This window comes from Electrona antarctica (assembly GCF_951216825.1).
Source record: "Electrona antarctica genome assembly, chromosome: 19".
Lineage (NCBI taxonomy): Eukaryota > Metazoa > Chordata > Actinopteri > Myctophiformes > Myctophidae > Electrona > Electrona antarctica.
In genome coordinates, this window is record NC_136800.1 from 8,964,276 (window position 1) to 8,977,947 (window position 13,672).

General features: G+C 42.2%; 1 protein-coding gene and 1 long non-coding RNA gene across 3 annotated transcripts in view; one reads left to right on the top strand and one right to left on the bottom strand.

The window, feature by feature from the left end:
- The first annotated feature begins 4,149 nt into the window (after positions 1-4,149).
- On the top strand, positions 4,150-6,885 carry LOC306912587. The gene is made up of 2 exons (XR_013788401.1): positions 4,150-4,601; positions 4,637-6,885. It is a non-coding gene; the product is annotated as an uncharacterized lncRNA (long non-coding RNA).
- Positions 6,798-13,672, bottom strand: part of LOC306912585 (myomegalin-like) — a 42,259-nt gene continuing 35,384 nt past the window's right edge. Inside the window, exons 37-42 of one of the 2 annotated variants that reach the window (XM_079488918.1) lie at positions 13,437-13,648; positions 12,404-12,547; positions 11,700-11,838; positions 11,148-11,194; positions 10,794-10,854; positions 6,798-8,536 (exon numbers count right to left, since the gene is read on the bottom strand). In XM_079488918.1, coding sequence (XP_079345044.1) covers positions 8,379-8,536; positions 10,794-10,854; positions 11,148-11,194; positions 11,700-11,838; positions 12,404-12,547; positions 13,437-13,648 — 761 coding nt within the window. In that variant the 3' untranslated portion in view covers positions 6,798-8,378. The remainder of the gene's footprint in view (positions 8,537-10,793; positions 10,855-11,147; positions 11,195-11,699; positions 11,839-12,403; positions 12,548-13,436; positions 13,649-13,672) is intronic. The other variant, XM_079488919.1, reaches the window with a different exon arrangement.

The window sequence follows — 13,672 nt, forward strand, 5'->3', positions numbered from 1 at the left end:
AAGCGCCAAATTTTGTATGAGGCTTCTTTATGTCATGCTAAAGGATTTTAGCCTAGGAGCCCTTGTCAAATATCTATTTTAAATATCAAATTGCAAGACTATCAATATCAATGAAATATGTGAAATATGTGAAAATCCGCCTAGTATTTTTCAGACTATATACATCATAAAATGATCAGATTACTTCCAAATGTGATAAAGTTGACTTATTTTGACATTATTAAAGTCACAGAACATGAAATATCATCAATAACACCTTTATTGCAATGAAGAATACAAATTAATATGCATCATAGTGCGAAACATGTTATAGAGCTGTGCGCATTCTGCCTAGCTGTCACAATTGCATTTGCAAAGTGGGGAACAGTCCAAATTTGCATTGCTGCATTGGCAGGTATACAATACCTTTACAGGTGCATCTGATCAGCTCTCTGCAAGCTCTGGAAACCTTTGGAATGGTCAGTCAAACTAGCACCCATGACCCTTCTTCCTTGGCCCACCCATAGTTTTGTGGAGAAGGAATCATTTGATGGCTTTGTGTGCTGGTGGCTCAGATACCTGCTTGGTAGACTGCCCGTTTCACATGTGAGTGCACCCTGGGTGGGAGGTAATTTCTCTATCGTTCGATTTTGTTCACAGAAGAGTTATTTTCTTTTTTTGTTGATGGAGCTCAAAGGACTGGATTTGTCGTACAAAATTACTGTCAGTCTTTCAAGCTCCCGGAAGTGCTGGCAGTTGACAAATGTTTCTGTCGCAGCATCATAGGCTTGCCAGGTCCACCAAGCTGACTTCTTACCCTTTCCATTAATAGCCGGGGAGCGGGAATAGAGATGAACCTGTGATGTCATGACATACTTTTTATTTGTGTTTTTTCTATTCACTTGGTCATTAAGGAACACAGAATGAGAGGTCTGCTCTGACCAAATGAATAGAAAAAAAACACAAATAAAAAGTATGTTATGACATCACAGGTCCTCTCAAATTGTGGGTGACTGGCTCCCCGGCTATTAAGGCATATGTTGTCTCACAACCGGAATATGCGTGAAACATAGGCAGCGCTCGAGATTTGGGTTCCCCTATAGGCTATTGCAGTCTACCAAGCGGGCATCTGGGCCACCAGCACACGAAGCCACCAAGTGATTCCTTCTCCACAGAACTATGGGTGGGTTAAGGAAGAAGGGTCATGGGTGCCAGTTTGGCTGACCATTCCAGAGGTTTCCAGAGCTTCCAGAGAGCTGATCAGATGCACCTGTAAAGGTGACTGTAGTGTAGTACCTGAAAATGCAGTAATGCAAATTTGGACTGTTCCCCACTTTGCAAATGCAATTGTGACAGCTAGGCAGAAAGCACAGCTCTATAACATGTTTCACACTATGATGCATATCCTTGTACTATAATGGAAAGGGGGAGCAAACCAATATGTTTATCCGTCCGGCTTCTCCTACGAAACCTGGCAATTCTGCTCAGCAAGCCATCCTTGGAAGCAGTATAGGGGAAGGCCTCTCGGAGGACATGAACACCCTTTCTTCATACCTGAAGGACTGCCGCCTCAAGCTCAGTGGTGAGAAGACTGTAGCAACAATGTTCCACCTCTACAAAAGGGAAGCAACTCGCCAAATCAACATCATGGTCGACGGTGCCTGGCTGCAGTCCCAGTCCTCACCGACATACATGGAGTGAAGCTCGATAGAACACTGTCCTTTAAACAACACCTGGACAGTGTTAAGGGAAAGCCCGTGCCGCACTGATACAGCATCTAGCTGGCACCACGTGGGGAGTCACCACAAAGACACTGCGCATCTCCACCGAGGCCCTAGTTTTCCCTGCCGCTGAATACTGTGCCTCAGCCTGGATGGACCATGTCCAAAAGCTGGACATGGTCTCTGGATGCCTACGAGCCACGCCAACCAACCAACTGCCAGTCCTTGCTGGAATCGCCCCAGCAGAGGTCAGGCGAGAAGCAGCCAGACTGGCCCTCACTCGGAAGGCACAGTTGAGAAAATCTCACCTCCTCCACAAGGTCGTCACGGAGACACCACAGCGTACGCATCTCAAGTCCCGGCGGCCCTTTGCCACACAGGCCCAGGAACTGCTCGGCACAACACCAGCCGACACCTCCAAGGCTTCCTGGGTGAAGGCAAGATGGAGGGACCAGTGGAAGGCAGCAGATCCTTCCAGGCTTCACTACTACATCGAGGATCTCACAGATGTTCCTGGCCAGCGCCTCCCCCGCAGGGAGTGGACAACCTTCAACCGCCTGAGGACGGGTGTGGGACGCTTTGGTGCATCCATGCAGAAGTGGGGTCTCACAAACAGTGCCCACTGAGAATGTGGGGATCCATTACAGACTGTGGAACACGTGTTGACCAGCTGTCCCACATACCGGCCACCAAATGGTGATCAAGGCTTAATTGACCTAGACAATGACACACTTGACTGGCTTGCTGCAATGGAGCTGAAGGTCTAAGGACATATACGACAGAATAACAAATTCTACATGCCACAGGAATCCATCTGCACTACATTGCCTCCGCTCACCTGTCATATGTATTGTACAAATATTGCTTTTGTGTGCCATACTGTTATTGTGCAACATTTTGCTGTGACGCAAATTATATCACAATTTCCACATTCACCGACCCCTCCCTTTTTCACTTCACACACACACACACACACACACACACACACACACACACACACACACACACACACACACACACACACACACACACACACACACACACACACACACACACACACAGCAGCACGGTATGGTACAGTACAGTATGGTACGGTACGGTAACGTACAGTCTGGTACAGTATGGTACAGTAACATACAGTATGGTACAGTAACATACAGTATGGTACAGTACAGTACAGTGTGGTACAGTCTGGTACAGTGCAGTATGGTACAGTACAGTGCAGTATTGTACAGTACGGTACAGTATGGTACAGTACAGTACGCTACAGTATGGTTCCGTATCGCACCCAAAATGTAGTCTGACTGAACAAGTGGGCACCCTGCACAAGTGGCCACCCGGACAACTGGCCACCTGGATAGTGTGGCGCGAGACCGTCCTATGGCCGGTCGAGTTCTAGTTCATTTGTATGTATTCTTCATTACAATAAAGGTGTTATTGATGATATTTCATGTTCTGTGACTTTAATAATGTCAAAATAAGTCAACTTTAACACATTTGAAAATAATCTGATCATTTTATGATGTATATAGTCTGAAAAATACTAGGCGGATTTTCACATATTTCACATATTGCATTGATAATAATGTCTTGCAATTTGATATTTAAAATAGATATTTGACAAGGGCTCCTAGGCTAAAATTCAATAACTGACCCTAACGAACCATCATGCAAAAAATTACGCTTTTATCCGCAATTGCACTATCCTTTCACTAAGCCTCCGGACTATTAGGCCTGTTTCGTGATTTTCAAATCCTCCAAAATCACAAAAAACGACATGCTATAGTATGCCGTCCGAAACCATGGGCTATAGTATGTAGTTTTTTCGTGATTTTCATATTTTTTTCAAATCCTCCAAAATCACGAAAAATGACATGCTATAGTATGCCGTCCGAAACCATGGGCTATAATGTCGTTTTTTCATGATTTTCATCTCTTTTTCAAATCCTCCAAAATCACGAAAAACGACATGCTATAGTATGCCGTCCGAAAAGATTTATAACTTTGGCATGCTACTAGTCCTACATACTTACACCTAGAATCCCCATTCAAACCTATTTAGGTTCATCTTACGGTGCATGTTTGCCTGAAAAGGAATCTTTGAAATGTTTCATAGTTTTAGAAATATAGTGCTTCAAATTTGAGAAATTTATAATGGCAGATAGTGGCACGTCAAAAAATCACTTTCACCTAGAAACTCCATTCACACTTTTTATTATTCAGCTTACTGTGGAGACACATGCTGGAACTTTTTACTTTGAAATGTTTTGTAGTTTCTGAGTTATTTAACTGAAACGCCCAATGCAGTTTTTGTTCTCTTCATTATTTCTGAACTATCTGAAATATGTCGAATATAACATTCACGCGGTCAAACAGTATACAACTGCAAGAATCAAGACCACCACTTGGTGTGAATATTCCACAAACTTAGCCCACACCGTTGCAGTATGCTCTTTATACATTTGTTTTATTGTTTTCCCTCCCAAGTCCTTCATTGATAATACTTTATTTGTCACCACAACACGCACTGACTGCGGTCAAGACAGGATCTATAGGAGTCCTGTGGAAGTGCTCTAGTATACTGCATTACACACAGGGACACGACCTCTCTTCAATCACATAGCATACAGTACAGTAGCTGCATCCATCAAATAGCACTATATATACATATACACTCAATACCAACAATAAACTGTCATTCTGCTATTTGAGTTCACCCTATAAGACCAGTGGTTCTCAACCCTTTTTTAAGAGTACACTTTCAGAGTTACAGGGTGCATTTGGTTTCCTCACTTAGCTTTAGCCGATCCCCTGGAACCCCCTCAAGGACCCCTGTGGGTCCCCATACCCCGAGTTGAGAACCACTGTTCTCAAAAACAACAAACGCAGCGTGGTAACCAGGCATTGCTGGCGCTCTTACAGACTCATTTCACAAGTTTTCAAACCAATTCCATTTATGCTTTTGCACATACTTGCACAATATTTTCTTTCTAAGAAAATAACCAACAGAATTTATAAATATTTTTGGCAATTTACTCATTGTATTTTATTTTCAGATTTTCTTCCTGATGGATGGAGCGCAAACAAGACCTAATTTGGCAAAAGCTAGTGTTGTGTCCTAAAGGGCAGACATTCAAGCACTAGTTCAAGGCCATTTCTACAGTTGAGCCAATTATAACCACTTTAACCCTGGTGTCAATATTTTGGGCTTGTATTATTATTATTTTTTCTAAAAGTCTTTCCCAAAAAAGGAAAAGGAAAATGCAAAAACACTTTCCGATTTTATATATATATGCAGATCTCTAAGCTCTCAGCACATCACAACACAACCTGAGCTTGTAGATCAGCCATTTTCAGTAAAAATCAGGGCTTAAGTGGTTAAGAGCTCATGTTAACTTTAAACTAAGGCAGGCAAAGCAATGTTACTTTATTCAAGGTGGGAGTTAATATTGTGACTTTAAAAAGCAAAAGGCATAGTTTGATTTCATAAGAGATGACTGCATGTGTGACTAGCTTATAAATAAAAAAACATTGGCCTTATTCTCTAACTTTTACACAACAAATCATTACAAAGCAGAGCAGTGAAATAGGCCTACACTCATAAAGTATACAATGATGTTTAACATCAAATTAAAGCAATACAAAGCTATTGCACGGCTACCCCGATAATCAACTTTGCATGAAGCAAATGTTGGATGTCATTATTCACCCGCACGCGCGGCACGCACGCACGCACACACACACAAATGTTGGATGTCATTATTCGCACGCACGCACACGCACACACGCGCACGCGCACACGCACACGCACACACACACACACACACACACACACACACACACACAGTAAACTTGTAAATACAGAAAAAAGCAGGTAATTTACAGCTGGAAAATCGCAATGTACAGCTAGCATAGGCTACACATCAAAGCAAATGTGAAGGACTTGAACATCAACTCTAAATAATATGCTGATTCTAGACAATGGACCAACCAGTAGCCTGCCAAAGTTTGTATCAGAACATTAATTTACATTTATTGCCAACACCATGGGGACATAAGCCTACTGTCAAAGTGCGTGAACCAAGACCAATAAGTTCAAAATGAAACAAAAACAGTTGTTTTGTCGATTTCCATCAGGAATACATTTTAGTAGACAATAGTCGCATTTAGCAATAATAGGCCCCATCGGTTAAGATCCACTGCTTAAAGATTTGGTCCACAAAAAAATTAATAAAAAAAAAGTCTAACGGTTACCGTCTCTGTAGATTTAGAGGCCCTGTAAAAGGAAGCCACGATACATGTCCATCAGAAGGGCATTGTTGACCATCCACATCAAACCCGGGATTGTCATTCTCATGGATAAGGCAAATAAGTGAAGAAAGGAGTTCAAAACTCAAACTTTGGCAAGTATTGGTGTGATTCCTGTTTTCCACAAAACACTGTCAACTTTATCTTTATCATGCATCAACGCTGTCAGAAAACAAAAAACAAAAAACAGCACTTTCTTTAAGTCAGTAGTATTAGAACAAAAACAATGCCTAATTTATACTACCAGCTTGTACAACAGTGTCGTGTGCTGAAAAGAGACCCCCGTTGTATTGTAGGCCCACTATTTTCGGCACGCGACTCTGTCGTGTGAAGTATCCTATAAATCGGGCTTAAGCAGTGCAACATTGCACCGGTGATATTATGTCCTCGTGAGAGTAAATACATGGTGATATTATGTCCTCGTGAGAGTAAATACATGGTGATATTATGTCCTCGTGAGAGTAAATACATGGTGATATTATGTCCTCATGAGAGTAAATACATGGGATCCAGTGTTCAAGCAAAAAGAAAACAGAACATAAAGCTGGTGTACATGGTCATTCAAATACACTATGTCGTTATTGCACATGCTCGTATGAGAACCGCTGCTGAGGAGTTTGAATACGCGTTTGGCCTGGTTCCATTTGAGCCCTTTCCTTTCCTAATTTATTGTAAACTTCCTCGTACCACCTAAAGGTTATTTATTTCAGTTCCGTTTTTTAAACCGGGTATATAGATTAAAGGTTTTATTTATTTAAAATTGTTTAGTTTTAGTTGAGTTTTGATTAGTTTTATTTTTTATTTTTTGTTGTAAGATGGGGGATTTGCCAGGGGCAAGGTTAAAAAAGTATTGTTTAATAAAAACAGATTGTCACACTGTTCACACTTAAAACTGACACAGCTAAAACATTATAGATTTCATATTTACCCAAAATACTGGGCTTATGTACCGTATGAATTAAATTAAGAAAACCGAAAGACATGCAGGATCTATTATTTACTTGGTTTTAGTTTGTTTTGTAAGCAAACAAAAGTGTCAGTTACTGTATCTTTCTTTTTCTTGTAAAGCCTGGATATTTTATTTCAGTTAACTTAAATGTTTGAATTTGTTTTACATCTAGTGTTCCTTATTTTGTTAGTTTTAGTTAACTATAATCAATGGCCAAAATAATTGATTTTGTATATCTGTTACACTCTGTTACAACAAAGCATATTCTGTAAGACCATACTCATTACACATACCCCATGAGAGTTAAATTGACACAGCCTGTCTCCTGTCTTTCCCTGTCCAATGTTCCCTTCCAAGATTATTGGTGATGATTACCAATGCAGGATGAGGCTACTGAGTGACTGAAATGGAACCTATCTCGGGCCTTGGTTCTGCTATTCAGAACCTTGGACTGGCTGACAGACCGTTCACAAGCTTCCCCCACAGACACAAATAGAACTAGTTCACAATTAGCAGTGTTCACCTACGTACATTCCTCCACGGTGTCTGGTGATACATTGTGGATGTCATTTACATTTGCATTGCACTTGCAGAAATATCTTCATGCCACAAGGAGTAAACTTGCATTTCTGTGGCAGTCAAAGTTAAGGTTTCGTCCTCAGACGAAGCGATTGGAACACACGTCGACGTGTTCTTGTGCACAGGCGTTTATGTACATACATGTGATGTGACCAATAGGATTCCTTTCACGAGCTGTGAGTAAACATGCATTAACACTCAATTCTGTCCAACGGCTCTTAAAGAGAGGCTTGCACGTAGATACTGATCCCAGGCCAGCTTCATAATCCCAAATCCTGACCTTCTCTGAATCTAGGGTCGGAAGCAAGAATCCGGTCTGAGATCGGTACCTACGGAAAAACTTCAACCAACTCCCGTCTTCGCCTATGAGAGCCAGGACACGCATTACTGAAACCACCAGAGGCACATTGCAAACACCTTCTTCTTCGCTCTCACAACAAGGCAAACTGCAGACTTTATCGCTCGGAGATGCCACAAGATGTAGTAGTAGCTAGGCGGTTGTAGGGAAAGAACAGAGTGTGGGGGAAACATGAAGCTTAATTTATATTCCGTAATACTGGCATCGTGCGATGGATGACTATGAATTGACCTTAAAGACAGAAGGCAGAGTTGGATAAGGCTCAAGTTGCACTATAATGTTGTCCATATTGCCTATAAATTTGAGCTGGTATGGCAGAGGAGAGGGGTGGGTCATGGGGACACTCTCAAGGCAGGACGTACAGTTGGTAATGGTAGGAGAGGGGTGGAGGGACAGGACAGATAAGGCTGGAGGTGGAGGGTAGGTCTTGGCTAGTTTTCGGTACAGAGGTCAGAGTTGGCAGCTGTTTGGGGCTGGATCTCCTTTAACAGGTCAGTGTCTCCGACAGGCATTGGCTGCCGCGCTTCCGAGGCGCAGGGCGCTGTTGGGGTGTAGCCATGGCAACGCTGGCTGTGTCGCCGGCTCTCAGGAGACTCCAATCAGTAGGCCATTCCCGGGCATAAACACCTCTTGGGTCTTCAGCTGAGGGAGGGGAAGCAGGTGGAGAAGTAGTTTAGAATTAAGGCGGACATCATCAAGACATTTCGAGAGTGGATGATGATGTTACAGCCAAGCGGTATTGGTGGCGGTGGAATCCCAAATAATTAACACTGCAAAAATGTTAGTTATATAGAGCCCGACCGATGCCAGATCTTTTGGGCCGATGCACATACCAATTTTGGAGCGATATTTTTGACAAAAAGTGCAACATTTTCCAATCAATTTCAAAAACTTGAACTGATTTGATAAAAGTTTATGTTTTGAGAATATTTATCTTATAGTCTAAGCAAACTGTTTATTTCATTTGACCACTTAAGCCCTATTCACATGACACCTATAATGACATGACAAAAAATAAGGTTGAAAGTGGTTCAACTTCGGCCGATACAGATGTCAAAAAAGTCAAACAATGGCTGATATCAGCCAGACCGATATATCTGTCGGGCTCTAGTTACAGTAGTTATTCTACAGTAGTTATTCTTTACTATAGTAAATGAAGTTTTACATTGTTATGGAGGGAAATAAAATTGCCGACGTGATGAAAAGCAGAGGACGAATGATCATTAGCAGCAGGTTAGAAATGCAAAGAAAGACAAAAAGCTAAAAGGAGGTTCTTAATTTTTCCAAGGAGACTAGATCAATATTAACCATGTTTTCAATTCTCTGCAGAGACTTGCTGTGAGTTACTATCTATCTATCCCCCTCCCACACACGCGCACGCACATGCACGCACACGCACACACAAAAACACGTGATTTCCGCTTATCTCTATTGGGTGTGAGATAGGCGTAAATGTTCATGCTGTACGACCCGATGCCATGACCCTCTTTCAGTGTTGCCATGTCTGCTATTATGGTCTTGTTGTTGCGTTTTATTGGGCTTGTTTCTAAAGTGTATAGTTGCTTATTTGGAGCTTGCTTCCTAATGTTGTTTAAAACAGTGGTTCTCAAAACAATTTCAGGGACCCCACCCGCAAATTAATATATATTTGTCCGTGGACCCCTCCCATCTGAAAATATTCAGGGGTCGCCCATGCAAGATTTGTGTAAAAGTAACACATTTTCTTTCAAGATACTTTCTAAAATAGCAGATCTACAACATGTCACATCGCGACGCGTTGTTATGACCTAGTCCTAGTAGATCTTCTATTTTCAAATAGCCAATGTATATACTTACACAAAGGTGTAAAGTGCTCATGTACAGTAGCCTAGTCGCTTCTTTTGGACTCGTTTTCATAGACATGGTTGTGTCTTTCTCTCACTTGCAACACTGCCCACTTTCCAGTGATAACCATGACAGCATGCACACAGAATGTCAACCATGGAATACTTTGACATTTCAGTCCTCACCATGGGGGGGAGGGTCTCCTCCTCTCCACACTACAGTAGCTCGCTCTAAACTGTAAATAGTCTCATATTTTACGCCACGGCCTTTAGAAGGAGACAGCTGGGAACCCCGGTGGGCTCAGTAGGCTGAGCCTTGGCGTCGAGGGGTCCCGAGTTATTTCGTGGAATTCTTTTTTTGAAACCCTTCAGGGTGACCATGAACACATTCTTATTTAAAGCAACAACCTAAAAGGTGAGGAGGGTAAGTCTTCTGTCACATGTCTGCACCCAGTGCGCTCTCTCGCTCTCAACTGCATGTACTTAAAGGGAAACGTTACATATTTGGAACCTAAATCAATCCAGACATTGACATTTTCTGCACACTATAATATTCTCACTGTCGAGCAGAAACATTTGATCTTATGTAATTTATGTATTTATTGCATCATAAATCAATACGTATTCATACTTTCTTTGTATGTGTCACGAAAGAATAGTTAAAATCGTCACTCTACAAGCTACAAGCATATTGCATTACAATGCGTTGGGGGTTTGTCTAATAAATAAATCTGCTATCTATCTATCTATTTTAACCTAGAATGACATGCTAGCTTGAAAAGTGGTTCAGTATGTCTGTGTAGGTTTTAAAATAATGAACGCAAAATATAAAAGCCCAACCTTCAAAGGTAAGTGAACACATCAATACAACAGCATGACAGAATGTTAAAGCAGTGATGTCACAACATGACACGGGGAGGCAGGCACATCCACATAGCAGTAGAAGTTGCCCCTGACTGACTGGGTTAGTGTTAGTGCCATATCTCAACCCAGGGGTTATACTCCTGTGCAGAAACCAGACACCGACTGATCTGGGACAACTTCTACAATTCTTCCAAAGGCGCGCCATGTCAAACCTTTATCGGCATAAGCACAGGAAGGGGAGATGCTTAAAGAGGAAAGTCTCTGCTCGTTCTTCTGGAGGTACTCAGAGAAAGGAACAGAGCAGAAAAGACGAAAGACAAATGCAGGATGAGGAAAGAACGTGAGAGAGAAGTGAAGGGCCGTTTACACCCTTATACATAATACCAAGGACAATGATTGGGAAAAGACACATCATAACACAACACACACTATAACAGTAAAATCCCCAGAGTTAGAGTCTACAAATTACATTTGGTTTGGAGGATTACAAATGAATACTGCAACACTGAGGACATTTACTGTGTTTTACAAACAGATAAAAGGAAATATTTGAAACGGTGTCTTACTTCCAAGTTTGTCCTGGCTTTCTTCAGCACATCACGGGTCCTTGACACTGCAGTGGAAGATAAGTGTGAACACACTGGAAGACAACTTCAAGAACATGTCTTTATTGTCTTGTGTTCATGTGATACAAGTCTATGGATGTCTGTGCTGATATGGGAGAAGATTGAAAAATACCAGATCTACAAGCTCATAGCGCGGCACCGAGTGCCGCGCTATGAACTTGTAGGTCTGCTATTTTTGAAAAATCGTGAAAATGTGCCTCAAATCTTAATATATATATATATATATATATATATTATATATATATATAATATATTATTACAGAGTGAACATTTTAACTCAAATCTTTGCTTCTGGGAGTGGGAGGTCCCTGGAACAACATATTTTCAGATGTGAGTCGGTGGCCAATTACATATAATTGTTGGGGTCCTTGACATGAAATATTGAGCACCACTGACATAGAAACAGAGGTTTTTCAGAAAACTGTCAGGATTTAGAAGACATTGTTTAAATTTCGACGCCAGGCGAATGAAAACTGGCGGTCACACACTTACACTGGTTGACTATGAAGTGCTCCATGCTCTCCTTGGTGCGGCTGGTGCTCCTCAGGCGCTGGATGGTTCCCTGCAGAACCTCCTCCTGCTCCGACATGCGCAGTCTGAGGGACAAGATCTCCTCATGCATGCCCTGCTCCTACACACACACACACACACACAATTCAATTCAATTCAATTCAATTCAATTCAATTCAAAGGACTTTATTGATGAGAAAATACGTTTACATTGACAAAGCAAAAAGTGGAACAATACAATCAAACACGCACGCACGAAAAGGGGCCGCGGCCGCGCGAGTCGGAACCGCGTGGAGGCTTGTCTAACATGTGAGTAAATGCAAAAAATAAATAAAAAAATACCGGATTAAATGACATTAAAAAAGACAGATCTTTACGTTCTGGCACAGGCGGGGGGTGGAGAATAGAACGGAATCCCACGTTCCTGGCATTAACACGGTTAATAAGCTGCCTCACGCCACAGAAACAGGAGATATATATAGGCTCCTGCCCTTTGGCTCGGCAAGGCTTACTTACTACTTCTACTGTTGGAAAGTAATTATGGTAAACTGGATATTATTACGGTCTAATCTTGGATTAGCAATGTTTGTCTGTCCCACAGTGTTCTGTATTATATTGTATTTGCAAGTCTTGAGATAAAGAATATCAAAGTTCCTTCATGGAGTGAAGTGTGAAGCCCAGTATACCTTCACCAGGTTGTGGGTGGGCCGGTCGCTGCTGGGCAGAGCAGCCCTCCAGAACATCTTCAACAGGGACACGGCCTCCTCTAAGATCTGCCTCAGAGTCTTGGTGTTGGACAGAAGACTCTTCACACAGCCATAGTCCAGCACCTGTACACACGCAGAGCTACAGAGTTACATAACGGTAAAGGAAACCTACACATTTCACTTTTTACAAAAAATACTAAAATGGCCCAATATAATGGGAACACATGTTTCTAATTTATTTCCGGGAATACGAATATATTTTGAAATACATCTTTTTAGCATGAATCTTATTTATGTTTTAAATTCTAAGAAAAAATAAATGTAACCACGGTTCTCAAAGTGGGGTCCGCGACGCATAGCCAGGGGGTCCGTGAAATAATTCAGATTATTTATTTTGTTATTATTAATATAATATTAGTATTAATCATGTTTAATGCTGTATTACAATTACTAGGCTGGTGCCCAGCTGTAGAGCACCAAGTCGGTAACGATGGAAGTTGGATATCCATGACCACCCGGCTATGCAATACCAGTTGTACCCGTGTCAGATTACCCATTCGTCTGTGTCCCTTTTATGCCCATATATGGAGATTTCTGTGTCTATCACTGTGTCCCTTTATTCCTATATGGAGTTCTGTGCCAGGCATGCCCAAATATGGAGTGTTGTGATGTCAGGCATGCCCAAATATAGTTCAAATGGCACCTAAATGTACACATGTGGTTGTAAGTATATGCTTATCAGTGTTGGAGGATGGGGGGGTACTTTATTGGAAAACAAATTCTCAAAACATTTCAAAAACATGGAGCTTCCTGTTTGGATGCCCAGCTTTGTTTTTGTTTGAATCATAGCGAAAGTGAGGACAGAAAAGTGAGGACGGAAAAGTGAAGACGCAAATTGCGATTGGCCGGAATGTGATGATGTGATGATGTATGATGACAAGAGCACCCCTCACTTCACACGGGTGTGATTGTTTTGGAGATGCCTTGCTCTCATTGGCCCTCTCTCTCTCACCAGGTCACTGATCTGGTTGGCGTCCAGCAGTGATTGGCTGAGGCAGCCCTGCAGCGTCGTCTCCATTCGCTGGACCAGACTCCGCCCCTCTAGGACCTGCTGCTGCAGGGCGCTGAAGTCATCCACGTGGCCGATGGTGTGGCGGCCATTGCGGTTGGCGAAGGAGCCGTCAGGGGCCTCCCCCTCCAGCTCAGAGTGGGGGTCCAAAGAGTCTGAATGGGGGGGTAGAGAGAGAG